Source organism: Jaculus jaculus, chromosome 14, assembly GCF_020740685.1.
Source record: "Jaculus jaculus isolate mJacJac1 chromosome 14, mJacJac1.mat.Y.cur, whole genome shotgun sequence".
Lineage (NCBI taxonomy): Eukaryota > Metazoa > Chordata > Mammalia > Rodentia > Dipodidae > Jaculus > Jaculus jaculus.
In genome coordinates this window covers 23,321,275-23,348,949 of record NC_059115.1, presented here as the reverse complement: position 1 = coordinate 23,348,949, position 27,675 = coordinate 23,321,275, and the positions used below count along the sequence as shown (strand labels likewise).

The window sequence follows — 27,675 nt, the reverse complement described above, 5'->3', positions numbered from 1 at the left end:
AGGAGGGCCAAGGGGAATGCTGTGCGGGGCCCATCCTGCTCCCACCACGTGTAGCTCTAAGAACACCTCATGACCCACTGTTAGCATTTACTTGCTGGATACAGAGCACCAGCCAGGCTAAGTGGCTTCCTGTGCTCCACAGGAAATCTGATGTCCTTGTAGTGCCAGACACTGGGACAGAGTGTGGCTGTCCCCTCCTCCTCCTCCTCCACCTCCTCCTCCTCCTGTGTTCTACTGTGGCAGACATATTGAACTTCCCACGGCTGCCCTTTCTGGGTCTATAGAATCAGAACTATAGCTGGGTTCACAGCTGACCAGAATACATGTCACATTGCCAACCGCCATTCCTGCATTATCTGTGGTCATGGGACTGGGCCCCGGCCACAGAACTGCCACAGCTCAGTGAGATGGCTCAGTAGCTAAGGCATTTGCCTACAAAGCCTAATGACTGGAGTTCAATTCCCCAGTGCCCACATAAAGCCAGATGCACAGTGCTATGTGCATCTAGAATTCAGTTGCAGTGACTGAAGGTCCTAGTATGCCCATATGTCCTTTCTCTCTCTCCCTCTCTCTCTCTCTCTCTCTCTCTCTCTCTCTCTGTGTGTGTGTGTGTGTGTGTGTGTGTTTGTGTGTTTGTGTCTGTCTGTCTATCTGCCTGTCTTTTATCTCTTCTTGAAAATAAATATATTAAAATATTTAAAGAAATAACTTTAACTCTTGCTAAAACAGAGAGGACCTCATTTATGACAAGTGGAAGAGCACCATGACTCTCACAATGACTGAGAGAGAGAGAGAGAGAGAAAGACACTAGGCTTAACTCTGAGGACAGGTGGGGATCCATAGCTAATGAGAAGAACAGGGTCAGTGGATAGAGTGAGGCCATTGAGGGTTGAGTGATTCTTATTAAAGGCAGACCAAGGTTGAGGCATACATCAAAGGCAGGGCCTGAGAGGCATTTGATCAGCTATGGGGGGAGATGATCAGCTATTGGGACTGGGAGCAGGGTGCTGGGCTTGGCCGACTGCAGACAGAGCTCACCATGAGGCTGAGTAGGTAGGAGTGCTAGAGGAGCCTATCTAATGCCTGGTCCTTGAGTCTGTACTTCTGGAGCTACTTGTCCTAATCCCTGTTTGGCTGTATGACTATAACACAAAGCACTATGAGGAGGGAAGAGGGAGGCTATGTGAGGCTTTACCTGAAGGGCTGGTCAGGAAACACTCTAGACTCACAGGCCATAGGGCCTTTGTCACCTCCATTATTCAAGAAGCGAAAGTCATAATGACAACTCATCAGTGAATGGTAGTAGTGACTATGGCTTAATAAAACATTATTTATATAAAAAATAATTTAAGGACTGGAGAGATGGCTTAGTGGTTAAGTGCTTGACTGTGAAGCCTAAGGACACTGGTTTGAGGCTTGATTCCCAGGACCCACGTCAGCCAGATGCACAAGGAGGCGTACACATTTGGAATTTGTTTGCAGTGGCTGGAGGCCATGGTATGCCCATTCTCTCTCTCTCTCACTCTCTCTCTCTCTCTCTCTCTCTCTCTCTCTCTCTGTCACTCTCAAATAAATAAATAAAAATGAACAAAAGAATTTTTTTAAAAACATTACTTATATACACAAGATATAAGGGCCAGGCAATGACTCCAGGGATAAGTGCTTGCTGCACAAGTACAGTAGCCTGAGCTCAGATCCTCAAGCACCCATGGAAAATGCTGGGCAGGGTGGCACATCACTTTAATCCCAGCACTAGGAGTCAGAGACAGGAGAACCCCCAGCACTTGCTGGCTAACTTGTGTGGCTGAATCAGTGAGTTCCAGGTTCAATAAGAGACCCTGTCTCAGGAAGAAAAAAAAAAAAAAAAGGAAGGTGAAGAGTGATGCAGGAAGACACCTGACACTGACCTTATGACTTTCACATGTAGACACACGCGCATGCATCCACACGTCCCATACATATATACACCCACACAAAAACAAGAAGAAAAGAGAGAGAGAGAACAAAGCAAGATTGTAGTCGAGAATCGTTGAGCTCTGTCTAGACACTCATAACACATACAAAAGTACTGCACAATACAGGGCTGGAGAGATGGCTTAGCAGTTAAGCGCTTGCCTGTGAAGCCTAAGGACCCCGGTTCGTGGCTCGGTTCCCCAGGTCCCACGTTAGCCAGATGCACAAGGGGGCGCACGCATCTGGAGTTCGTTTGCAGTGGCTGGAAGCCCTGGCGTGCCCATTCTCTCTCTCCCTCTACCTGTCTTTCTCTCTGTGTCTGTCACTCTCAAATAAATAAATAAATGAATAAATAAATTTCAAAAGAAAAAAGTACTGCACAATACAGTAGCAATGGTGCAATAAAACAAGCATAAATATTTTCAGGTACATTATCCTGTGTCCGTGAACTTGGCGTGTGGAGGGCAGCTCCCATTGGCAGCCATGTCCTGCGTGGCAACAGTGTTTCTCTGGCAGTAGAACATGTGTAGACGACCACAAGGCATCGGCCACCTCTCTGCAGGCCTGGAATCATGATGGTATGGCGGCAGTTCCGACTCCACTTGCCCTTGCAGTCAGGCCAGCAGACACAATGAAGGGACAGGAAGAACTCTAAGTATCAGCTGGCTACCCCCATGCAAGAGAGATGAGAGCAGCAGTCAGGAGGGCTCGAGTTAGCGAAGCAAAGACAATGGATACCAGGAGATATGGAAGCAGGGCCAGGCGCACCTTCTACTGGCTTTTACTCAATGTGAAGCTGGAACGGCACTTCTGGAGGGTGCTAGGACCTGGTGCTCCCTGGCCTTCTTCTCTCAGCTGTGTCAAGCTGCTTTGTTGGCCATTCTCTTTTTAGGAGCCCTGACGTTTCAGGTCCAGGGTTCCTAGAAGCTCCTCCCGCTTAACTCTTGTTCACCTGTGAGACATGACATTTCTACTCTATATTGACATTCTCCCAAGGAAGGCATCACTAATCATTCATCCTTTGTGAAAACAAAAGTTTCTGAATTATGAACAGAAGATGACTCTGCTCCCATTTTTTTCTGGCCTGTTGAATAATACTTTAGCTTCATGTCTATCCTCATAATCATAACTGTATCCAAGGAAGGGGGTGTGATCAGACTAAGGTCCCCAGGTCTTCTTGTATGCCACACATCCACAACTCAGACTTTTTCAGGGGGTTTCATGTTAGGGGCATGGACACTGAGTTTTTAGCATGATCACAGTTAAGTTCAAGATTGGAAGGTGTGATATTTCTATCACACCTTCCAAGGCTCAGGGTCCATTGCGGAAGAGGTGGCGGAAAGAATGTAAGAGCCAAAGGAAGGGTAGGACTCCTTACAACATGCTCCTCTAGACACAAAATGGCCTGGATATCCATGACCTCACAGTGCCTGACACTACCTACACAAGACTATCATAATAGCAGGACAAGATGATGACATCAAAATAAAAGAGAGACTGATTGAGAGGGATAAGGGATATGATGGAGAGTGGAGTTTCAAAGGGGAAAGTGGAGGTAGGGAGGGCATTACCATGGGATATTGTTTACAATCATGAAAGTTGTTAAGTATAAAAAATAAAAATAAATTTAAGCTGGGCGTGGTGGTGCATGCCTTTAATCCCAGCACTTGGGAGGCAGAGGTAGGAGGATCACTTAGAGTTCAAGGCCACCCTGAGACTCAATAGTGAATTCCAGGTCAGCCTGGGCTAGAGCAAGACCCTACCTTGAAAAACCAAAAAATAAATAAATAAATAATAAAATAAATAAATAAATTTAAAATATTGGGGTCAACATAGCTGAGGCCCTCTCATACATAAGGCCCAGAGGCCCATGGAGGCACCTTACCTCATTCGTCTGAAGTAAGAAGATTACCTGCTTCTGGCTGTGGGTTAAGCTTGTCACTCACGGCTGAAACATGTGATTGGCATGGCCATGGGATCAGTCTGTGGAACTAGGACTGGCTTTCAGGAATGAGAAGCTCTAGGACTATAATTCTACCATGGGGAGCTCCACCCCCACCCTCCCCACCCCCCACACACTAAGATAACAAAAGGAAGCAGTTCTGAGCACTTACAGGCTTAGGCTTCCCATCTGTGTCAGCCAGAGCCATAGCTAGCTCAGAAACATGAGAGGTCCAAGACACGCCTAGATGTTAGGTCCATGTCTCTACTGTGAATTCACACCCAGTAACCTACGAGACAGCTCCACCTGGACATCTCACAGGCACACCCAACACATTGTGTTCAGTATGTAGACCACCATCCTTCCCTCAGGCTGAACCCCGCTTGGATTCTTCCATCTTGTGGAGGGGAACACTGACATGTGACCCTCAGGACCAAAGAAAACCTGACTGGCAGCCCACTCCATTGAGGTTTCCTCTTCCTATGGAGCCCCTTGGGAGTACATCTGAAATCTACCCATATTCACCCCAACCTTGTTCTCAGTCTTGACTTTTTCAGTCTTCCTGCCCCCTCCCTCACCCAACACACACGCACGCACACACACACACACACACACACGCACACGCACACACACGCACGCACCACTGCCAGCAGCAGCCGCAGCATGAACCCTCTGCAACCTGAGAACGTCTGCCCCTTCTTAGATGCTTTTGGGCCCCATAGTCACACTTCCCAATGGATTCAGCCTTTACGATGTTTGCTCTGCCTGTGATGATTCAGTGATCTGATGACGTCCTGCCGACTAATGGCTGCCTGAGGTCTTAAACTGTAAGTTTATTTGGAAATAGGAACTTTACAAGTATAATTCAGGTAATGATTAAAATAAGGTCATACTGGGTTCGGGTAAATACTAACTCCAGTGACAGGTGTCCTTAAGAAACAGTAAAAAGAAATGGGATGATAACTCAGCTGGCAAAATATGTGCCTTCCAAGCATGAGACCCCAAGTTCAATCTCCAGAATCCACATAAAAAGGCAGGTGTGATAGCACACATTGGTAATACCAGTGCTGGTGGCTGCGGAGGTGGAGACAAGCGGATCTCTGGAGATCACTGGCCACCAAGTCTAGTCTGGATGGTGAGTTCCAGACCCGTGAGAGACCCTGTTTCAAAAAAATGTAGATGGCACCTGAAGAATGGCACCTGAGGCTGTCTTATGGCCTCCACATGCATGAGGGCACAGATGCACATACACTCACACACATGCACCCTCCACCCACGCAAAGAAGCAGCAAAGGACTCACCTCGACAGAGAGGGTGAAAGCCATGCGAAATGGCGGCAAGCTGGGGCAATACTGCTACAAGTCACGGCGAGCCAGGAGCCACCCCAAACTGGAAGTGGCAGAAAGGACTCTCCAAAGTTTTTATAAAAGGCATGGCTCTCTTGACACCTTTGAGTTTGGACTCTGGCTGCCAAAAGCTAAGAGAATAAACTTTGTATCTTCAAGCTACCCCGCTTAATAATTTGTTACAGAAGTTCAAACTCTCTGCTTTTTGTTGTTGTCATGTCTGCATACTCATATAATTACTTAAATAACACTCGATAATGGACTCAATCTTTCTTAAAGTTAACTTATTTATTAGAGATAGAGAATAGGTGTGACAGGGCCTCTAGCCACTATAAACAAACTCCAGACACATGCACCACCTTGTGCATCTGACTTACTTGGGTACTGAGGAACTGAGCCTGGGTCCTTAAGCTTCGCAGGCAAATGCCTTAATCACTGAGCCATCTCTCCAGCCCATCAATGCTTTTTGTTAAGACAAATTAGCTTCAAAAAGATACTTTCTGTGCCTGGATCCTGCGAGCTTGCTGTAGAAACAGGCCCCTTGCTCTGCTTCCTGATTGAAGGACCCTGGTGTCCCCAGCTCCGGGATCCTGGGGCACACGCTGAGTATGACAGATCTCCCTGCCCCCCCCCCCAAGGTCCCTGGTCCTAGTAGGCTCCCATGCAGCTGGCTCAGGGCCGGCTGGACCCTGTGAGCTTGCTGCGAAAGCAGGCCCCTTGCTCTGCCTTCCTGATTGAAGGGCCCCCATGGCCCCAATTCCTGGAGGCCCCACTCTGGAGGGTGCACTCACAAAGTGAGTAGGCCAGAGCTCCGGGTCCCACTTCCAAGTTCCCTGGTCCCTGTACCCCTACAGCTACCTTGGGGTGGCCTGGTCCTTGTGTGTGGGCTATGGAAGCAGGCCTTTTGCTCAGGTGTCCTTATTGACTGACCCTTGGGTATCCAAATCCCTATTTCTCTGAGCCAGAGGGTACACGGGTGGGAGCTGACCTTTTGCCCCTGGCTCTCCAGCTTCCTGGCTCCTGGTTCCCAGCCTGTCTTCCCCATGTGCTGGAGAGTACATGCAAGTGCAGAGAGTAGGCCAGAGCTCCCAGTTCCCCTGGTACCTTTGACGTTCCTGCGGTCTCCTCAACCTGTGCATCTGTGGTTAAAACCCTATCATACCTCAGTATATCATTCGGGTTCACATTTAAAACAGAACACCATGTACAGTTCCTACAAGGACAAATACTTGCTTCCCCCTCAATAGAGTAAAACGTTTCCCCAAGATCGGTAGACCACAACACACAAAAAAGATGCTTTCCATTGGTTCTTTAAAGAAGAAATTATGTTTGTCATAAATATAAGGTGGCTGTCATAGTTTCTTCAGACCATTATAACAAAATGCCTGAGTAATTTGTGAACAATAGAAGTGTATTGGAGCCAGGATCGGCCAGAAGGATCAGTGTTCCTCACAGGCAGTGTCTTCTCTGTGTCTTTCCCTGGAGAAAAGAAAGGGCAGCTCCTTCGACCTCTTTGAACAGGGCACAATCCTTTATTGAGGAAAACCCCATGCCTAGTCACTTCGGTGCTGCTCATGCCCCCTTTTATGGCAGTGGGGGTAGGTTTCTACATCTGAACGGGCGATATCAATACTCAGACCACAGCAGGGGTCACAAAGACACATCCAGGAAAACCAGGACAGCCTTGGTATGGCTCGAGCGTACCACTGAGACTGATCCTTTTCTTTGTAACAAGGAAGACTGGCAAGTGTCTGCTGTCAAAGAAATACCCAAATCAAACTGAGCGTCCTCTTCAAACTAATTAGAAGGCCTAAATGAGAAGTTCTAGAAAATGACTTTTGCAAACATGACCCAGTGAGGCCTCAGGGAGGGGAGTCAGTGTGTGCCTCCTAAAGCTAAAGCTGCCTGCCAACCCTGCTAGTCTTCACAGCCCCCCTTCACGAGACTTGAGGGTCTAAGTCTGCTCTATACCCTTGAGTGACCTGCCCCAGTCTAGTCTCCCACTCTTTCTGCTTATGTGGAAGGCTCTCTTCAGTCCCCACACTGTTATGGGAGGGACTGAATCCAGGGCCTTATACCAGGTGTTCTATCACTGCCCTACATCCTCAGTCCTCTTTATACTTTTTATTTTGAAATAACAGGCTTGCACCTGCCCAGGCTGGCCTTGAACTTATAAACTTCCTGCCTCGGCCTCCAGTGTACCTGAGATCACAGGCCTGTCATGCCATGGGCCACTGAACTTCTTCCTTCTTTCAAAGCATCCGCAGTGTCACAGGACCCTGTGTGTCTCACCATGTACTGCTATGCATGGAGCTTTCTGGCACCTCTCTTCCTTCCCCATGATTGCACAAGCCCTGCCCGTTTCCTCTTTCCCCATGATCACACAAACTTTTTGCACCTCATTACCAGACATTGAATTCTCACACCTAACCATTTTCCTGTCATTTCTGTATTTCTGAGAAAGGTTTTCTCACTTGGAAAATAGACACTTTCAAATACTTGTGTGTTAATTAAACCCTCTCTGTGAGTCAAGGCTGAGCCCATTGCTTTGTATTTACCATCGCATTGACTGCTCACAGAGACCCTTGGAGGGGACACAATGACTGGCCCGCTTTACAGATGAAGAAAATGAGGCTCAGAAAGGTTATGTGACTCAAGACTAGTTGGTTTCAGATACAGTGAAAATCCCTTCCAGTGTTGACAGTCTAGGGCTCTGTGATACTCATGCATTTTGGCAGCATTCCCCTTGGATGATGCTCACAGAGAGACTGGGCCCTAAAAATAGCAGCTCTTACAATATTCATTCACAGTAACAGCACCACACGGACTCTGCTTGCAAGCCAGGGCTCTCACATCCCTAGCCAAATAAGCAAAGGAAAGCCCCGTGGTTAGGCGTGAATGGCGGTGACTGACGGGAGCATGTGTATGTTTCCCGCTGCCCCGCACCTGTCCCGCCAGCATGCCGCAGTCCCACACGCATGGACTCACAACTGAGTCAAGGAGTGACTATTGCCTCTGCAGTTACGCCAGGCAAACTGAGCACACCTGGCCCTGAGGGTGCCTGCAGGCTTCAGAAGCTAAGACACAGCCCGTCCTAACTGGCTCCCAAAGGAGGCAGGGCCTTCCAGGGAGCTCTGTCCTAATGAGCCTGCACCTCACGCAGGGAACTGAAGAATAAGAATTCCTAACGCTTCGTTCCCTGAGTAGCCCAGGATTCCCAGCCTCCCTCTGTGAGCCAACTTGCGGCTCCCCCTCGCTGATGTGCCCGGCTTGATGCTGCCTGCCTGTGCCACCATGCTTTCCTGCCATGACAGGGCTAGGGGCTGCCTCAGGAAGAGGCTGGCCCTGACAACACGGTCCAGGAGCTAAGTTTGACCAACCACAATATTTAAACCCTAGGAAAGGCCTCCATCCCAGGAGGGGACCAGGCTGTTTGTGGAAAAACAGGTCTACGTAAGACATAAGAAGTTTAGTAAGTGCAGACCATCCTGCCTGCCTAGCTCAAGAAACTAAGTGCCTCCTATGGAGCCCGCACATCACGGTTGCATTTTTCTCCTGCTCTGTCTCATTGCAAGGTGGACGTGCAGAGCATGAGGAAACCAATGTAAAAAAGGGGTTAAGTTTTGCTAGTGAGAACAGTCAAGGAGTTGAAAAATGGTAAGGAGTGATGGTCCTGAGACACAGAATCTCAACTGCGGGAGAATCAAGGGTGGGAACGTGGTGGATGGTAAGGAGGGAGAAGATGATGAGTCCAGGGTCACCTCTGCTCAAACCTTGCTCATGGTTCAGCTACAAGGAAACCACTGCCGACGGTCCTGTACCACTCAGCAGCAGGCGTTCTCAGCAGCACGTTGTCAGGCGATTTGGGGCTGGGGGATCACCATAGAGTGCACTTGTCCCAGCCTAGATGAGGTGGAAGGACAGAAGTGGAAAGTTGGCTGTGGGTCTAGAGAGGCCTGTGGGATCGGAAGGTGGCAGTGGCAGTTAGTGGGTGAAATAGAGTGAAGATGGTCATTCTTGTGGCTATTTCCACCTCTAGGATTCATGTCTGGTGCTGGGCTAGATGCAATAACTGTGAGCCTGAGGCTCCAGTCCCTCAGGCTCAGTGAGGATATCCTAGTGTCCACGGGAGCCTATATAGTAAGGAGGAGACCTCAAATCTAATGGGGGTTGTGATGGAAGATATGTCAAGCGATGGAAAGAAAGGAGGAGGCCTGCCTTCCCAAGTGTGGTGGGAACACCGTCTCTTTCAGAAATAACTGGAGCTAGGGACCACTGTACTCCCAGAGGATGGCTGGGTTTGCGTTAGGACAAAGTGCCTCACTCTCCAATTTCTAGACTCATTCCCACTGGCTAAGCCAGAGGTTGGCAGCCAAAGAGAATACATGAAGTCACTCTTAAAACCTTAAGGGTCTATGGTCACCCTCCCTATAGGCAATCCTGGTCCCCATAAGGGCCTCCAGTCATCCTTCATCCTTCCACCCATCCTATCACCCTGCTGGCTGGCTGTGTCTCAGCAGCGATGGATCTTTGCCTCCCTCTGCAGAGCAATAGAAGCTCTGGAACAACCTGTGTCTGGTCCAGTGCTGGCTGCTCACACATAAACCATCATCTCTCCAAATCTTCCCTGTAGCCACATGAAGTGTGCTCAGAAGGTAGTGGGCACACACCTACATGGCCAGTGAGAAGCAGCCTGGAACTGGCACTCAATCTGTGAGGCCTGTCCCCCTTTCCTTGGGCACAGAAAGGGCCTTCCCTCTGTGGTCAAAGTACCAGGCCAGCCCCTTCCTCGCCAGTTCTTCACCAGTCTTTATCACCGCCTGGGGCTGACAGTGTGGAAGATTAAGAAGCCCTAGCCAGGGAGCAGACAGATGACCTCCTCAGCCATCTTCCTGTGCTGTATTTTTAATAGTCCAGCCAATATCTTACAGTTCTGATCTTGGGACTGGGGGATAATTCCAGGGCATGACCAGATTTGATCGCCTCTTATGCATACTTTCCCTCAGAGTGTCATTTTTCCTAGCTCTGAAATTATAAGCCTGTCTTCAAAAAATATCGTTACAGCCACCCCAATCTACCCCATGCTTCTCGTGCCCTTTCTGGACATGCATCTGGTTTTCAGCAGGATGACTCACGGGAGCTGAGATATGATCTATGTGAAAATTAGAGCTGGAGGAAATGGTCCTGACACCGCTGAGCAAAAGGCTCTGATAAGATGTTCTCCCCATCAAATGCTGTTATTAAACGCCTCGTGTCACTGCCTGTCTCTTCCCTTGGCCTTGCCTAAGCCTGCCCTGTGGATTGAGAACCTGCCCTATAATCCTCCCAAGCTCCTTTAAAAAGTGAAAATAGGGGACAAGGGAGGCGGTTCAACAATTAAAGGTGTTTTCTTGAAGGCGACAGCTGGAGTTCAATTCCCCAGTGCCCACATAAACCCAGACACAAAGTGGTGTTCACATCCGTGGCCCTATAATGCTTATGGCAGTGGGAGATAAAGCCAGGAGAACTTTGGAACTCATGGGCCAGCTAGACCAGTACACCCACAGTGACAAAAGCAAGACAGACTGCCTCTCAAAAAGTATTTGGAAGGAGAGGACAAACACTCCTCTGATCTCTCCACGTGTGGTGTGGCGTGCACACACACACACACACACACACACACACACACACACAGGTATTCTGGTAAGATGGCTCAGTGGATAAAGCACTTACCTCACAAATGTGACTTGAATTCAGATCCCCAGAACAATGCACGTAAAAGCCAGAAATGGAGACTTGCATCTGTAATCCCAGTGACCCTATGGTAAGATGGGAAGCACAGACAGGAGAGCCAGAAAAGTTTATGGGCCACCTAGCCAGGCTAACGCAATTGCAGACCAGAGACCTCGCCTCAAACAAGATGGAAGGTGAGGACCTACACTGTGGGCTGTTCTCTAGCCCCCATAAGCACAATGTGGTATGTGTGTGCCTGCACGTGCATGCATGTGCTCACGTGTGTGTGTGTGTGCATGCACATACACATGATTTTTTTTAAGCACATATAGTCCCAGCATCTGCTGATGTCACCACTGCAGCTTGGGTGACATCATGGATTCTCACATCAACAGTGAGGCAGGCATCATCCTCCAGATGGGGAAAACAAGGCTTAGAGCAAATTGTCCAGTGGCTAGTGTAGCATGGCCATAAACAAATTACCACTCCGTCAGTGACTTTCAGCCACCACATTCATGCTCAGGAACTCACAGTTCAGGGGTGCACTCACAGCTCTTCTGGTTCCACCACTTAGGTCTCAGCACAAGGCAAGCTGGATGCTCCCTGGGCTAATTTTTTTTTTTTTTCCTGAAACTCAGGAACCTCTCTTAAGCCCTCAGGGTGGCTGACAGAATTCTGTCTTTGTGTCTTGTGGACTGAGGTCCCCATTTCATGCTATTTCCTGGGTAAAGGCCACTCTCACTTCCTAGAGGCCATGCATGACCAGATCAAATGGTCCATTCATACATACCATCTTCTAGGACAGCAAGGGTGAGGCCTTCACTCTGCCTGCCTAAACAGACTAGGGTATGGTGACAAATCATGAGAATTGGATCCAGCCACTCTGTTATATAACACAAGCAAAGCAGATAAAGGTCTCTTGTCACATTACGTGTACCAGGGCAGGTGGATTCTCCTCCTGGACCCCTGCTGCCTCAACGTGCATGAGACCCTGATCCTGTCTGTCACATGTCATCCCTTCTGAGCTTTCCTTGAAGCCTTTGTCCCAGCTTACCATCAGGCCTGACCACAGTTTCTCTCTGTTTTCTCCTTGGATACAAGGATCACTGGGTCAGGTGTGCCTTATTCTGTGTATCCCTGGAGATCAGAGTAGGAACTTTCTAAGATGCCTGAGGTTCTGCCCTGCACTAAGAGCTTATGCAGAAGGAATGTGCTATCACAGGACACAGAATCCACTCAGCAAGGGAAACTGAGGCACATTTGTGCCCATCTTAAGAATTCAGGATGTTTTGAGCAGGGCCTTTCCAATATGGCTGTGGGAGTTGGACACACGATGGGCTTGTGTAAGGGTGTGCGGGAGCCCAGAAGGTCTCCAGCTGTCCCTGGAGGTGTGACCTACTCCCCATCAGCTTGTCTTTCTTCAGGCCAGTGTGGACAGAAAAATCACTGCAACACTAGTGGTTTAAGACAACTGAAAACTCCTCTCTCCTAGTTTTAACCAGAATTCCAGAGTAAAGTCAAGTGTGGCCAGGGCCGTGCTTTCTCTGCAGGCTCTGGAAAGAACCCATTCCTAGGTCCTCCTCCTGTGCTCCTCAGTCTGGTGGCTGCCTCATTCTGCCCTCCACCGTCGCCACAGGCTGGCTTCTTCAAAGACAGGGCACATGGGATCAGGAGCCTACTCTGAACCCCAGGTGACAGCACGTCTGCCAAGACTCCGTTTTCAAGTAAGCTCCTGCTTCTGAGGTTGAGGTTAGGAGTGAATATGAGCTTGAGGTGAGCAGACCCTGCTTAACCCAGCATCCCAGAGCTTGTCTTATTAGCTCTGTGGTCCCACCTTCCTGTCTTTGTCTTAAAGCTGACATCTTTGGGCGAGGGTCCCTGTAGGTGATTTGGGGTTCATGCTCCCTGGACCACAGCTATTCCTCTCTGCTTCTCCACAACCCAAACAATGCAATTTCTTCAGGGATGAGCCTTGAAACTTGTCTTTTCATTCTTTTCTTAAAAAGATTATTTGTGTTTGTGCATCAAACAAAATAAGTTTTATAATGACACTTTCATAATGCATACAATGTACTTATATGAGATAATTCTTAATTTTTTATTTTTATTTTTATTTATTTGAGAGAGACCGGGTGTGCCAGGGCCTCCAGTCACTGCAAACAAACTCCAAACACATGAGCCACCTGTGCATCTGGCTTACATGGGTGCTGGGGAATTGAACCTGGGTCCTTGGCTTTGCAGGCAAGTGCCTTAACCATAGCCCCCTAGATGGCATGCTTTATGCATATTTTTGTGCCCTTCCTTGCCTTTCCTGCAAGACCCTGCTAGGAGCAGCACTGGCAGGTAGTGGCATTTGCTGACTTGATCCCCACACACTTGACAATGGGTCTCTGCCTCATGTTACCTTTCTCTGTTCTCAGGTTCATCCTTCCCATGGGGCTCTCTTGCCACAGTGGTGCTTTGTGAACTTGGAAGCAGGGAACAGTTCTCTAATGTGCATCAAAATTCATGGACTTGAGCAGTCACAATGAGAACCAAAATATAAGTCTATGCACGTAACACATCAGCAATAACTGGTTGTGTTTTCAGGTTGAATTAATATTTGATAAACTCAGGAGCAACTGCTCTTTATCTCCAGGAATGCTGTCATTAGTCATAGTAGCTTTGACATTTATTATAAATGAGCATGTGAAGCACAGGTCTCTGAATCTACGGTTTCACCACGGAGCTGTAGCAGTGTGTGCATGTGAATGGCGCTGGGTGTGCGGTGTGAAAGCTGTGCTTGTCACACCCTCATCCTTCCACTCCTGAGCCACTCCCACTCACATGTGTAGCCATGACCAGCAATGTACTTGATACATGGCTTCAGATTTCAGAGAGCAAAGCTATCTTTAGAAAGAGCCACTTGAACTTAGAAAGACTTTGCCATCATTGCAACATAGGGTAGAACTTTCTAGAAACATCCTCAGCAGCTTTTGCTTTGTATGGCTCAATGTGTTTCCTAAAATGGAATCAGTAAGCTTACTCCATAAAGGGCTCAATGGTATGTACTGCAGGTTCTTAGGACCACATCAATCTGTTTTTGACCATTTGGGTGAGGACAGTGTGTTTTGTGTTTTGCTTTGATTTTTGCATTTTAACACTGTAAAAGGCATTCTTAGATCAGGGATCACAGGGAAAACAGGCCCAAGAGCCCCTCATTTCCAACCTCTGACTTTCAAGCTCCTCCAAGATGAAGGACTGCAAGGTGGAAAAGTGACTGTGCCTGCTGATGCACACTCACACTCAGCCCGTGGTCTCTGTGATGGAGAAAATAGCAACTTTAACATACAGGTTGATGGTTGCTTATGAGAAGCCAAAAATTGAGACTGTTTCAGAAAAAAGGTATTCTACACATGCCAGGAAGGGCATTGTACTTAGTTCCACCCTGTCTGATACCTCACCCCATGGGCACAGCACCTGGCAGCCACCTCTCGAGCTGCCTTCTTGGCCCGCCAGGACTCATGCCTCTGCTCTATTTTCTCTTGCAGAGACATCAAGCCAGACAATATCCTTCTGGACGAGCATGGTGAGTTATGGTCTCCTTTCTCCCCGAACAGTGTGAAGTCCTATGAGACCTGTGGGGAGGATCCAGGGTGGACAAGAAAAACATTTTCTGTTCCAATCCTAATGGTGAATATCTGTTGGTTTCTGGGCAATGTTCTGTCATGGTAAGTCAAGTTATTTGCAGGTGGCACTTCTAAGGTCATGGCTGTTCATATCCTTGTGTGAGGATGACAGGGCACAGTGGGGCATCAGACCCTCCACATTAACAACCACAGCCTGACATGAACCTGAGACTCACTAGTCACTCACCTCTCTGAACTTTCTAGAAAATTGCTAGAAACATCCCCAATGACTATCTTGCATACAGTAGGGATATTGTGGAACCTTCCTGGGTTGTCGTGGAGATGAAAACATGGTGTGTGCTGGCAAGCCAGGGCTCAGTGATCAGTAATCCATCAAACCTTCATTCTTCTGTCTAGACATCCATGCTTCTATGCTCACCTGGATTCCCCACATATTCTCTTAAGTTGGTTGAGTAGGTCTGAGGTTGGGAGTGACAGTCTGAATTCCTATAGCCCCTGGATGAGACCATCACAGTGGGCCTATGGGCCTCAGCTGGAGCATCCAGGGTCCATACCAGTGGCTCTCTCCTTTTGGCCATCTCAGAACCACCTGAGGGGCTAGGTAGGAATTGGAGGCTAGCCCTATCCTGCCTCAATTCTGAAAAGTTACTGCTCAGGGAAGCTTAATAACCACAGACTAAGGGTAAGGCCTGAAAAACTCTAGCCATTGTACTTTGTGCCAGTGGCTGATGCCAGTCAATGTAGATTTTTCTGGCATTGCTGCAGAACTTAGCCTCTCAAGGCCCTCAGAAGGCAAGATGCAGTGAGTAGAGCATATTTGAAGGTGCTGGAGCACTCAGGGTAAGGCTGTCAACTCTTCCATGTAGCTACTCCTACTCTCTCACTGACACTTACAAGCAGAGGCTGCCTGTGTCTGGAAGCTCCTCTAGAACCTCTATGAGCTGCCAGTATGGCTTGGGGTATCCTACTTCATAGTGAAAACATCTACTGTCTTAGTGCACTTTATGTCACTATAACAAAGTAACTGAGACAAGATAATTTGTAAAGGTTATGGACTCATGATTATGAGGGCTAAGCAGCCCATGATCACAACTCTGGCATCTGCTAAAGCCTTATGGTGCATCACAACATGGTGCAGGCACCATTCAATGAAGACAGAGCAAGCTGCTGGCCTGGATCTCTCCTCCTCTTCTTATAAGGCCAGTAATGCCATCAGGAGGTTCCATCCTCACAACCCTGCCTAATCTGCCCCACCTCCACATCTCACTAACCTTCAACATTGGAATGAAGGCTCCAACACATGAAATTTGTGGGACCCATTCAGGCCATAGAATTGGGACCCAATGCTAACACCAGGCTCAGTTCTCCAGGGCAGGGATTGCAGTCTGGTGCTGGAGCTGCCAGCATATTCTGCTGCTCTCCTGATGGTGAAGAACCTCTGGGCAGAGTCCCCAGTCTGTGAGCAGCTGCCCTAGGCAGAATCCAGGCAGGATCACAAGTCAATGTTACCCATGATAACACATTTTAGAAATCCATTGAGAAGTCAAGATGCTACATGGCTTCTGCATGGTCTCCACTCTGCTTTGTGACTCCTGTGCCCTGCTCAGCAGTCCCAAAGTTGCAGCACAGAAGGATGTTGTGGGCAGTTTGTGGCCCCAACCCTGAAAGTCTCAGTGTTGTTGGGTGAATCAGGAAATCTCCCAAGAGCTTGGAGATGTGAACAGGAGAGCCAGATGGCCAGATAAAGTCACCACCATGAAAGTGGGGTGCTGAAGGCAGCAGGTGGAAGATGTGGGAGGTGGGGCCCAAAGGACAGAGCTGCACGAAGAGAGGGAGAAGTGGGCATGGCCAAGCCGTATCTCCCAACCTCACTGTAGAGCCACATCCTGGTGATCCTCATTTCTACATTCAGTGGCTTAGTATTCATTCTGAGGACCATGGTAGCCACTGAAGAATAGATTCCAAGTGGAATTTAGACACTACTTGACCTGTTGGATGAAAAGTGACCAGGCGGAGCAGATTAGCCCCTCAGGAACCCAATATGACAAGTAAGATGAGGGTGTGGGTTTCCATAAGAGCCAGGCAAGCCAGCCTGCTAGGACCTCTGTAATCAAGCATAAGGAATGGATAAACTTAACCACAGATTTCTGAGATAGAGTCAGCATGTAGACACTGACTTCTCCCCAGACCCTCACTGGCTCATTCCTCTATGTGTATCTGTGCCCTGGCATCTTCTTTTTATGGGACACAAGATAAATTGGATTAGGATCCACCCAACTTCATTTGAGCTTTGTAAACATTTGTCTCCAAGTAGTCATATCCTCAAATACAGGCATTTGGAACTCCTGCATTTGAACCTGGAAGAGGCCATTCAGTCCATCACATCAGGTGTGCATGGAGGTGGCAGCCACATGAGCTAGTAGGTCTGGCATAGGTCACAGTCACATCATGCCTGCAAGATGCAGGTGCCTAGGCTATAGAACCCACACAGGGCTCACAACTCAAAGGAAACTCCTCAGGAACTCTTGGTGGGCCTAAAGTACTGCCCATTCGGCAAGGCAAACACTGGGATAGATATCCAGAGGATAGGATGTCCTAGGATACTGGGAGGGTCCAGAGAATGCCAAACCAGAGGATGGAAGACACCCTTGATGGAAATTTCTTCTCAAGCCCCTATCTAGATACTAGAATCAGCACATACATGTCTCTACAGCTGGCCAGCACTTTCCTGTGACCTCCTAGCTAATGAACACCTGGGCCCAGTGAGCCCATCAAAAATCCAGTGTTTCTACCTATAGATGCCACCGGGAATGTCAGCACCTCTGGGCAGGAAGTTAGTTATGTATATCCAAGATTGCTTATTTCATGAACCTTTATTACTAATCTTCCACATTCTGAACCTTACAGTCAAACAAGTGCCATTCAGTATGAATGGCATGTGGGGCCATGCCCTGAATGTTCCTAAGTGGGTCACAAGGGTTCATTTTGATGTCATCCACCTGTCCTTTTGAGAGCCACATGAGGTAGCAATTTGCAAGACAGGACGTCCTATGCTTCTGTTTGCCTCATTGGGGGCTGTCTCAGAGACAAGTGGTTATCGGTATTTCAGTGGGAATTACAAGCAGCATTAGATAACCACATTGATACTCTGTAGATGGAGCTCAAATCTGCTGGTACTACAAAATCTGAGCTCCCAGGCGGGCCTCTGCTCCTTGGTGTCCACCTCGCATTCTGGTTCTGCGAGGTGGGTTTCACGTCTTGGAATAGATACTTGAATTCTGTGCTGAGATGTGGTGTCTTTGGGCCAGCGGCAAAGCAGGCAGTGGGGGAGCCTTGCTGAAGAAGGATATGGCTCCTGCAGAGAACAGAGGGGGGACTGTGATTGCCAGAGTGTGTCCTCAAGCTGTCCCATCGATGGGGCATTGCCAGCAAGCAAAGAGGAAGAGACCGTATCCATGACTGGCCCAAGAAACCAAGTAACACACAACCACATTGCTTCAACAGCATAACCAGAAAGCTACAGCTGGCTCGCAGGCCTGGGGCTGTGGAGGTGCTGTAGACTAATCTTGGCTGCCCTTGACCCAACACTGCTTGCAGCTAGGGTTAAGGGCAGCTCCCATGAGGCTGGCTGAGTTGTTTCTGTGACTGGAGAGGTCACTGACTGTCAGCTGACCCACAGTGACCTCAGCTGGCTAACTGGGTGATTCAGCCCTCTTCCTCCTGGCTCATGCTCTTGCTGGCTTATCTCACATGGCTATAGCAGGAAGAAGGGCAAGGAGAGCCCTGCACCAAGGCCTCTGCCTGGTCCTGTTGGCAGTAACCCAGTTAGCAGCTGAAAGGACACCCCAAAGTCTCACAACTACAGGAATGATAAGAAAGAAGATCCAGCTACTTAACACAGGAGCCCATCATGACAACTAATGAAAGATGCAGATAGAAATGGAGGGAGCAGCAAGCACAGGTGGGCAGGAGGTCTTTCCCACCCAGGACACTGGACCTTCCCAAAGATGGTGTTGTGTGACTTTTCCTGGGGAAACTATTTCTAATCACCCCAGACAGAGAAGGCAGCAAAAAACAATGACATGACTTCACATAAGTCCAGTTTGATGGACCAATAACTTTATTGGAATTGGTTCCTTACAGAGCACAGGTGACTTGAGCAATAGCATCGCAAAAAGCCTGCACTGTGGTGATGAGTCACATAAACTACGTGACCTGAGTCCACTGAGCAGTTTGCCCGTGGCTCCACCAGAGTCTCCTCTCCTCTAGCAATTGTGCACTGTTCTGCGTCGTCGGGAAGCAGCCTGTGAACATTCCCTCTGAGTCTTGTAACTCTCTTGGGACTTTCATGAGCTTTGTCCTCCCTCTGGGAGGGTGTTTCACTCCAGGGGAAACACACAGGCAGAGAGGACAGTCAGGGGCTGAAGGAAGTGACAGTGTCTGAGTTCATAGTTCACTTAGAAAGCAACTCCTTCCTGCTGGTGGAGACATTCCAAGCCAAGCCTTTAGCCTGAAACCAAAGATGCTCCGCCTCTGTGGTCCAGGAACACCTCACCTGAGGGGCAGTGCCCATTAAAAAGTACAATCAGAGCTAGAAAGACAGCTCAGTGAGTAAGAGCTCTTGCTGCACAAGCATTAGGACCTGAGTTTAATCCCGGCACCCACATTAAAAACCAGGTATGGTCATGTATGTCTGTAACCACAGTATGAGGGTAGTAGAGACGAAAGAATGGCTGAGGCTCTCTGGTCAGCCACTCTGACCAAAACATGGAAGCCCCAGGTTCAATGAGAGACTTTACCTCAAAGAAAAGAACAAGAGAGGAAGACAGCCAGCATTCTTCTCTGGCTTCTGCACATGTGTTCACAGAGCTCACATAGCTGCATACACATGAATCCACTACATATATAAAGCACAACACACACACACACACACACACACAATTTTTTTTAAGCATAGTTCCAAGGTCCTGCCCATGTAGGCTTTCCTAAATTTCTCTTGCAGGATGGGGTGCTGAGTATGGGAATTCTTACTTCCCAGAAGTCCTAGTGTGCAGCCAGGGCTGAGGTGGGGATAGAAACCCACCAGAAGCAGGTCAGACCCTAGGCCACTGAATTGACCACTAGTAATTTGGGAGGCTGCTGCTAACCTCTCATCCAGAATATAGCCTCATTTAGGGCTCCTACGCACAATATCAGAAAGCCAATTACCTGGTAAAGGCAGGAAAAAGGTTCTTATCCTTGTCCCTACCACCCAGAGGGTCTAGAGAGGCCTGGCATTGGTGGCAGGGACAGAGGGTACCCTCACCCTGGCCTTTGGGGCATGTGTCAGCTGATGTTCCAGGAAGGAAGTGGGGCCACCTCTCTTTGCTACCCCAGGGCACAAGATGAGACATGCCTCACAAGTGTCCCAGCTGGGCGTCCCTTCCTGGCCCACCCTCTGTTCTCACTGTACTTTGTCCAGTGATGTATATTCCTCATTCTTTTGTTTTCTTTTTTGAGGTAGGGTCTCACTGTAGCCCAGGCCAGCCTAGAACTCATGTCTTACTCTTACAGGAGCACAGGTGACTTGAGCAATGGCATTGCAAAAAGCCTGCACTGTGGTGATGAGTCACATAAACTACGTGACCTGAGTCACGTGGGCGGTAGGAAGGAAGGAAGGAAGGAAAACAGAAAGAAACCCATCAGAGTCAGCGCCAGCCAGGGGAGCCAGAGGCTGGGGAGTGGCAAGGGAGGGCTTCTTAGAAGACTTGCTCATGGCAACTTGTGACCTATGAGTGGGGTCTGCACAGTACCCCAGTGAGTCCCTTATCTTCTTTCAGCGTTACAGAGGGCACAGCTGGGTTTGAAACACGGTCTGCATTATCTCTTGGCCAACTGATAAAACTCTGGCCACAGCAGCAGAGCGAATGTGCCATTTTCTCTATTCCTCTACCCCACCCTGCACCAGCCAGGCCTAGACAAGGTAAAAGACAGTACACGTTTCAGATAACAAGCAACGAATCCGGGGCTGATGCCTTCTGACAACCTCCTCTGTTGGTTTCCTCACTCCAGGCCACTGTGCACCTGCCAAAATCATTCTGGGGCCGGTGCTAGCAACTAGGGGAAGCCATGTGCCCCAGAGCCCCACTGAAATGGTTTAAACCAGCTAATTCTGACCTGCTCACCCTGTCTCTACCATTCCTTCATGCAGATATCACAACAGACTCTCTCACCCCTCTACGCTCATGCACATATTCCCCCAGAAACTCTTAGGCTCCTCCATGTGGTTCGCTGTGGCACAGCATGGCCTTGCTGTGTGTACCAAATCATCTTTCCCATGGCAGCTGGCTCTTGATCTGTTGGTGTCACGGAATTTTCTGAGTACACTGCATTTTCTATGAGTACACCATATTTTCTGAGTAAACTATATTTTAGGAGCCTTAACAACTAGGCTTATACCAGAGAAGTGCGTCCCCATCTGTTGCTAACATATTTATTAACAAAAGTGATGCCCTCCAAAATGGCTATGGAGCACAGGCTCATGCCCACCCTTCTTGTCAGAACACCTCACAGGCACTCTCAGCCACGGGGAGGAAGAGGATCCAGTGAACTGAAATGGGGCATGTGTTGTTAGCAGTGTAGCTGAGGAGACAAGCAGGGAGTACAGATGCTTCTTCTAAATTTCAGGAGCAGTAGTGGTTGCCATCACTCTAGAGGTGATGTCTGGGGCTTAAGGACAAGAATATGGATGGCTTAAAGCCACTCCAGATGTCCTTGCAAGGGTTGGGGGGCTGGTGTTCAGGGAATTTTTCACTTGAGTATCATGTTAAGGGCAGAGTCTTGGAGTCCTAAAAATGTAAAAATCGCACTCCAGAGGCTCCCAGAAAATAGTGCATATGTTTCTAACGGCCACCAAAACAAAATCCCACAAGCTACGAGGCAAGGGCAAGTGAAGCATGCTGTCTCACGGTCTAGAGGTCCACAGTGTCAGCAAGGGTGCCCTCTCCCTGACTCTGCAGGCAAGGATCTGCTCCAGGGCCCACTTCTAAATCAGGTGGCTGCTTGGCATGTGCCAACATCAACCCAGTACTTACATGACACCCCCGCTCTGTGTGTCTGCATACAGATATTCCTTTTTTAGCTCGTGAGTGTGGTGCGTGTGCATGTTGTATGGATGTACATAGTGTGTGTAGTGTACGCACTGTTGCAGATGCACGCGCCATGTGCACATGGGCAGAGCTCAGAGCAGAACACTGGCTAGCTCCTCTTCTGCTCTGCTGTGATACTCCCTTGAGACTCTCATTCATCTGGACCTGCTGTTCTCAGTCAAACTGACTCACCATTGAGTCCGGTGGCTTTCCAGTCTCCAGCCTGCCTCGGGACTAGACTCGCAGGCATGAATGGCCACGCACAGCTATTGCACGGGTGCTGGAGAGTGAGACATGAGTGATCTCGGCCCTCGTGCTTGCACAGCGAGTACTTTTTCCTGCCAGCCACCTCCTAGCCCAGACTCCCCTTTCTCACAAGGAGAATCAGACAGGAGCAAGGGCCCACTCTATTCCACCATGGCCTCATCTTAACTAGGTACACACATGACTGTTTTTCCAAATAAGGCCGTAGCTGAGGTTCGGGGGATTCGGACTTCAGTGCCTTCTCCACATGGGATTGTAAGAACATTTTTAAGAAGTGGCAGAGAAAAATCAACTCCTACCAAATCAGAGAGCCAGATCCTCAGAGGCCCCCAACACCTCAGCACTGAAGCAGACCAAAAATGAACCCAACATGGCTCAGGGAAATCTTGCGGAAGAGGGGGCGGAAAGAATGTCAGAGTCACATGTTGGGTCATGATTTGCAGAGACATTTATCATACCACTAACTGGGGGCTAACTCCACAATGCACGACCCATTTTCATTAACAAGGAGGGTCTAATGGGAGGGGGTAGATCACAGATGAGCCTAAATAATGGTACCAAACTGCCTGTATTCACTGAAATGAAAACTAATAAATTAAATTAAAAAAAAAAGAAGAAAACTCTTACCTATACCTGTAACTTCCAGTATACTGCTTATGATTTCTTCTAATACTTCCAGTGTTTCTGGCTTTACATAAATATTTTAATGCATTTTGAATTGATAATTGTGCAGGGTAAAAGATGTGGGTCTCATTTAATTCATTTCCAGGTAGGTATCCAGTTTTGCCAGCACTATCAGTTGAATAGTTTGCCCCTTTTTCCTGTGAATATTGTTAACATCTTCATTAAAATCAGGTGCCCATGGTTGTGTGGGTTTATTGTGAAAAACTTTATCCTGAAAAAAAAAAAGAAGTGGCAGATAAAGGCCATGATACCCAATTTCTCGCTGCCAGTGACTTTTGTGTGACAAGCAGAAGGGCTTCTAATTCCGGGACACAGACCAGCCCACCCCTCTCGCTCCATCCCTGAGCAGTTATGCATCTGAAGAGCAGCTGACTGCATGGGAAGCCTACAGGCCCGGGGTGGCGGGGGGCCCAGCTGGGGTTTGAATCCTGGCTCTAAGACCCTGGCCTCCTCCTCAGTTGTTCACACAATGATAGGGGTGGCAAGTATTTACAAAACACTTGCTTCAGCTCATACCCCCTCTATCTAACTTGCTTGCCATTGGACTCTGTTTCATGTTCCCAAAACCTCACCCAAGTGCATCTTCTCAGCAGAACCTTAACCTGGCCTGGGACATGGCTGAAAGAGAGTCAGGACACAGGTTCCTCTCTGATCCTGTGGAGCAGAAAGTGCAAAGACTGAGTGGAGAGGACTTGTATGGCTGCAAGCAAGTCCCCTCATGGAGTCACTGTGGAGTAGGATCATGGCTGGGAAAGGGCAGAGCTTCTTCACAGATGGCACTCACTGGAACTAATGGCATTTCATTAAGTCCCCTGCCAGGTAGAGGGAAGTATATCAGTTAGGAAACTTAGGCTCTGGGCAGTAGCTGCTTAACACAGATCTGGTGGTATGATAGTTGGAGTTCAGAATGGAGAGAAACTGTGAGAAGAATGCCTGAGCTCTCTGTGAGACCGAGGAAGGCGGCTCTCCTGGGCATCATCAACTCGGAGCAGGTGCAGATGTGGGGCATTCCGAGGAAATTTACTCATCAGTTGGCAGTCCTACAACCTTGGTGAAGGGGTCCCATAGCCCCTTGGAACATACACATCTTTAATGAGCTTGGTTTTTCTCCTTTCCTATGCACAGGGGCAGCCTGGAGCATATGGCTTCTCTTAAAGACCTTGTGTTCCACCCCCGCTCATAAACATGGCAAAATTCAATAGAATAGAGTCATCCAAGGGTCACTTCATTCTTTATCAGGCAAAGTCTACTGTGCTCCAGAGCCAAGTGACACTCCTGTGAGCTTGTGTGTGGAATTTGGGGTTATTTTTGCCATCTGCTGCCATCGTGTGATAAGTCCTTTGTGATGTCCATGAATGTAAGTGGGAGGGAAAACTAGCTCTGTGCGGCTCGCAGGATGTGAGGTCTGTGTGGAAGATCAGCAGGCACACAGAGACCTCCAGAAGCACAGTTACCTTTAGCAGTGAGCACAGAGGAGCTGAGGTTAGGGTGCTGCAGGCAGGGGCAGCTGGCCCACAGCCTTGGCCCTCATCCGTTGGGGCTTTTGTTTGCTGCAGATAAACAGCACCACTGAGCTCTGGTTCTGGCACTGCATGGGTTCTGAGAGCCCAATGGGGTCAGGAGGATTTCCATGCAAGACGTGCTCCAGATCCCAGGTTGATAACTGACACAACTGTGGAAAGCGGTGGCCGCATGTGGAGTCCCTTTCATCCTAACCTGCTCCGCCAGTGGCCCTGTTTCTACACTCCTCCCAGAGTTTCCCTGAAGGTGTGACATTTGCCAAACGGGATCCCTGAGGCAGATTCAGAAGTAACACTCTGCATACTAATAAGCTGACTGACTCCTTTAAGCAGAATCACCCTCACCCAAGCCCTAAGTCCCAGAGAGCCCACTGCACAGCCTGAGGCCAGCACCTCACTCATCTGAGAGTCCGTAGGGGTGTCCCATCTCAGCACTGGGGCAGGAATAGGTACTCGTGTGTAATGAGTACAGAAATAAAGAGGTATATAATAGAATTCTGGAACCCTTTGCTGACTATAGGGTAGGTGCTAGAGCCTACAAAACAGAAGTCAATATTACCTGCGATATTGCAACATGCTTTTGTGAAGTAGTAATTATAGCCCCACTGAGGGGATGGGACTTTAATCTCTGTCCTCATCTATATTACTCTGGGTTCTATAGAGGACCAAAACCAATTTAATGAGTATGTATTGTAAGGGGGAGTTAGTAGATTGGCTTACATGATACAGTCTGAGCAGTCCAACAACGGCTGTCTGCAAGCTAGACAGTCTGAGAGCCCCATAGCTGCTCAGTCCACGAGGCTGGATACCTCAGCATTCCCAGTCTGGCGCCGAAAGCCTAGGAGATTCCTGGAGCGCCGCTGGTCTCCATGCAGGAAGCTGGAGATTCAGGATGCTGATGTCTGTGAAGGATGGCAGCAGCAGGGCGGATGCTGTCGCCAACAGCAAGTAACAAGGGCAGCCATGCAAAAGAACTGTCTTTTCCTAGAGCCCCTCATCCAATTAATCCTCCTTCCTCCTGGATATGTCCTCACAGACCTGCCCAGGAGGAACATCTCTCACTTGATTTCTAATCTGATCAAGCTGACAAGAGAGCTTATCCATTACACCCTCCCTCAGTTCCATGACATCCAAAACCAAGGCATGCTCAGCACTACATACCCACACCCCTCCCCCATGCACATGCCAGCACGGACTATTGGTTATTGTTCAGGTATTTGGTCAAAGCAACAAGAAAAGTAACTAACACAGAGAGACACAATATTTAAACCATATCAGGAGGCCCCACCAAAAAGCAGCAGTGATGGCACCTCATCACAACTTCTGGCCTTCAGAACCCTGAGAAATAAATGCTAATTTAAGACACTTGTCTCATGACATTCTGATACAGTAGTACCAATGGACTAAGTCACAGAGAAACCACCCTGTGTGTCCACGAGTCTCCTGCTAGTGGGAGAACACAAGCAAAAGCCAGATACATACATTATCAATGATGGAACCCTTGGTCCAGGGAGAGGAGGAGAAAGCACTTTCCACGTGGTATCAAAAGCTGAAAAGTGAGAAGTGTGTCCCAGCATTTGGAGGAAGGACTATATCAAAATACAGGCTGCATGGATAAGTCTGGGAGGATTCATTGTTGACACTGTGCCAATGGGCCTCCCACATGCCCTGGTCTCTTACCTCTAACTCTGGATGTTTTCAGGTTATGGCAAACATACAGCCTAAAACTCAGTTCAGCTTTGCTCATCATTTCTATTCTCTCAAAAAGGAACTCTTCGGAAACCTTGTTCAACATTAATTCTCAAATTTCCCTATCTTTGCTGAACCAGGAGGTCACAACTAATCTAGCAGCATGTTGAGAGAAGCAGACATGGAATTCTGCTGTCTGTTGCTCAGGCAACTCAAATTCCCAGGGGCCTCACACTACCCTGAGCCCTCTAAGTAGGAGGCAAGAGGAAATAGGTCAGGACCCGTGAACTCGGCAAGGAGGGGGAGTGGGAGCACAGAGAGCCACACTTGGCTTCTGCATGTGTCTGCTGTAAGACTTTGGACAAGCCACTGGACTCGGGATCCTCAGGTCATTCTTTGGAACAAGTTGGGGATACCACTACCCTCCTCGTAGGAGTCTCAAGAATGACGGGGAGCTCTGACGCCACAAGGTGTATGTGAAGAGAATACGGAATAAATATGCATTGAAGGAATGAAGCAAGATGTCAGTGAAAGAGCATGCCCCTGGGTGGAGAACATTAATACCCACACTTCTCACATGAATGCTTCTGAGAGGGAGTCAGGTAGCTTTCTGAGGCAGTGAGGGTAATGGCCCTTGAAAGCATCCTTGCAGTCTTCACTTTGTTAGAGATCAAAGTGTGATCTGACTTATCTTTTCCAGAGATCTGTTTTTCCATAAACAACCTGGGCCCCCTCTTGTTCAGGAGGTCTTTCCGAAGATTTAAATCTAACCCTAACATTGTGGTTGGTCAAGTTCAGCCCCTTCCTGAGATAGCCCTTAGCCCAAAGCCATCAGCTATCTCTGGCTCATCTGAGCAGGAAGATAGGGAGGGCAAGCTCTCTGAGCTGCCTGACCTCTCCTGATGCTCCAGCTGCTGGTGAGTTCCTCCTCATCTCAGCCTAGCTGAGGGGAGAGCCCCTGTCCCCTACTTCCCATACAGCCCCTAACCCCTCCTGCACTCCACACAGCAGGAGCTCTGCGTACTTTCTTTTCTGACATCTCCACGGTATTTCCAGGCCCTCCGTGTGAGCTCTCAAGCCACGTGGGTGTATTCATTTTCCTTCCCTTGGTTCTGTACTTCCCTAAATAAATATAATAATTGAATAATCCAATAATTATCCTTCTCAGTTTGGTTTGCCCAGTTCTTTGGCTAAATACAAATGTGAACCTAGGGTTGGAGTTCAAGAACTTTCCTGAACCCCTGACACCCTGTTTCATTTAAGCCAAGGTAATTCCTATGAAACTCTTAAAGAAGAATTTTCCAAGGTGGGATGGAATTTAATTCAAGTTCATTCAGAAAAAGTAATATCTGAGAATTAGCAAGAAGATACTGAAAATAAACCACAATGATGTTCTGATGTTGCAGTACCCTATTCCCCTGCTATCATTAAAGCAATATAGCACCTGAACAGGGATGAAGAGTAGAGCAATAAACACAGGAAAGACCCTTTAGAAGACCTGTGGGTTTATGGGACTTGAGACAGCTGCATTGCAAGTTATTGGCAAAGCCTGTACTTTTCAATAAATGTGGCAGAGGCAAGTGGCTAGTCATGAGAAAGAAGTCAGATCAGGGTGTTATCTTGTGCCACATCCAACAATACTTTCCAGATGGCCATAAGATTTAAATGTAAAAGGTAAATTATATCAGCATTATAAAAATATAGGAGGGGCTGGAGAGATGGCTTAGCAATAAAGGTGCTTGCCTGTGAAGTCTGAGGAGGCAGGTTTGAGTCCCCAGTACCTACATAGGCCACATGCGCAAGGTGGTG

At 48.4% G+C, this 27,675-nt stretch overlaps 1 protein-coding gene across 5 annotated transcripts in view; it reads left to right on the top strand.

The window, feature by feature from the left end:
* The window catches only part of Stk32b (serine/threonine kinase 32B), a 397,429-nt gene that overhangs the window by 319,126 nt on the left and 50,628 nt on the right, over positions 1-27,675 (top strand). For all 5 annotated transcript variants that reach the window (XM_004669833.2, XM_045134438.1, XM_045134439.1 and 2 more), the window contains one exon: positions 14,484-14,521. In XM_004669833.2, coding sequence (XP_004669890.1) covers positions 14,484-14,521 — 38 coding nt within the window. The remainder of the gene's footprint in view (positions 1-14,483; positions 14,522-27,675) is intronic.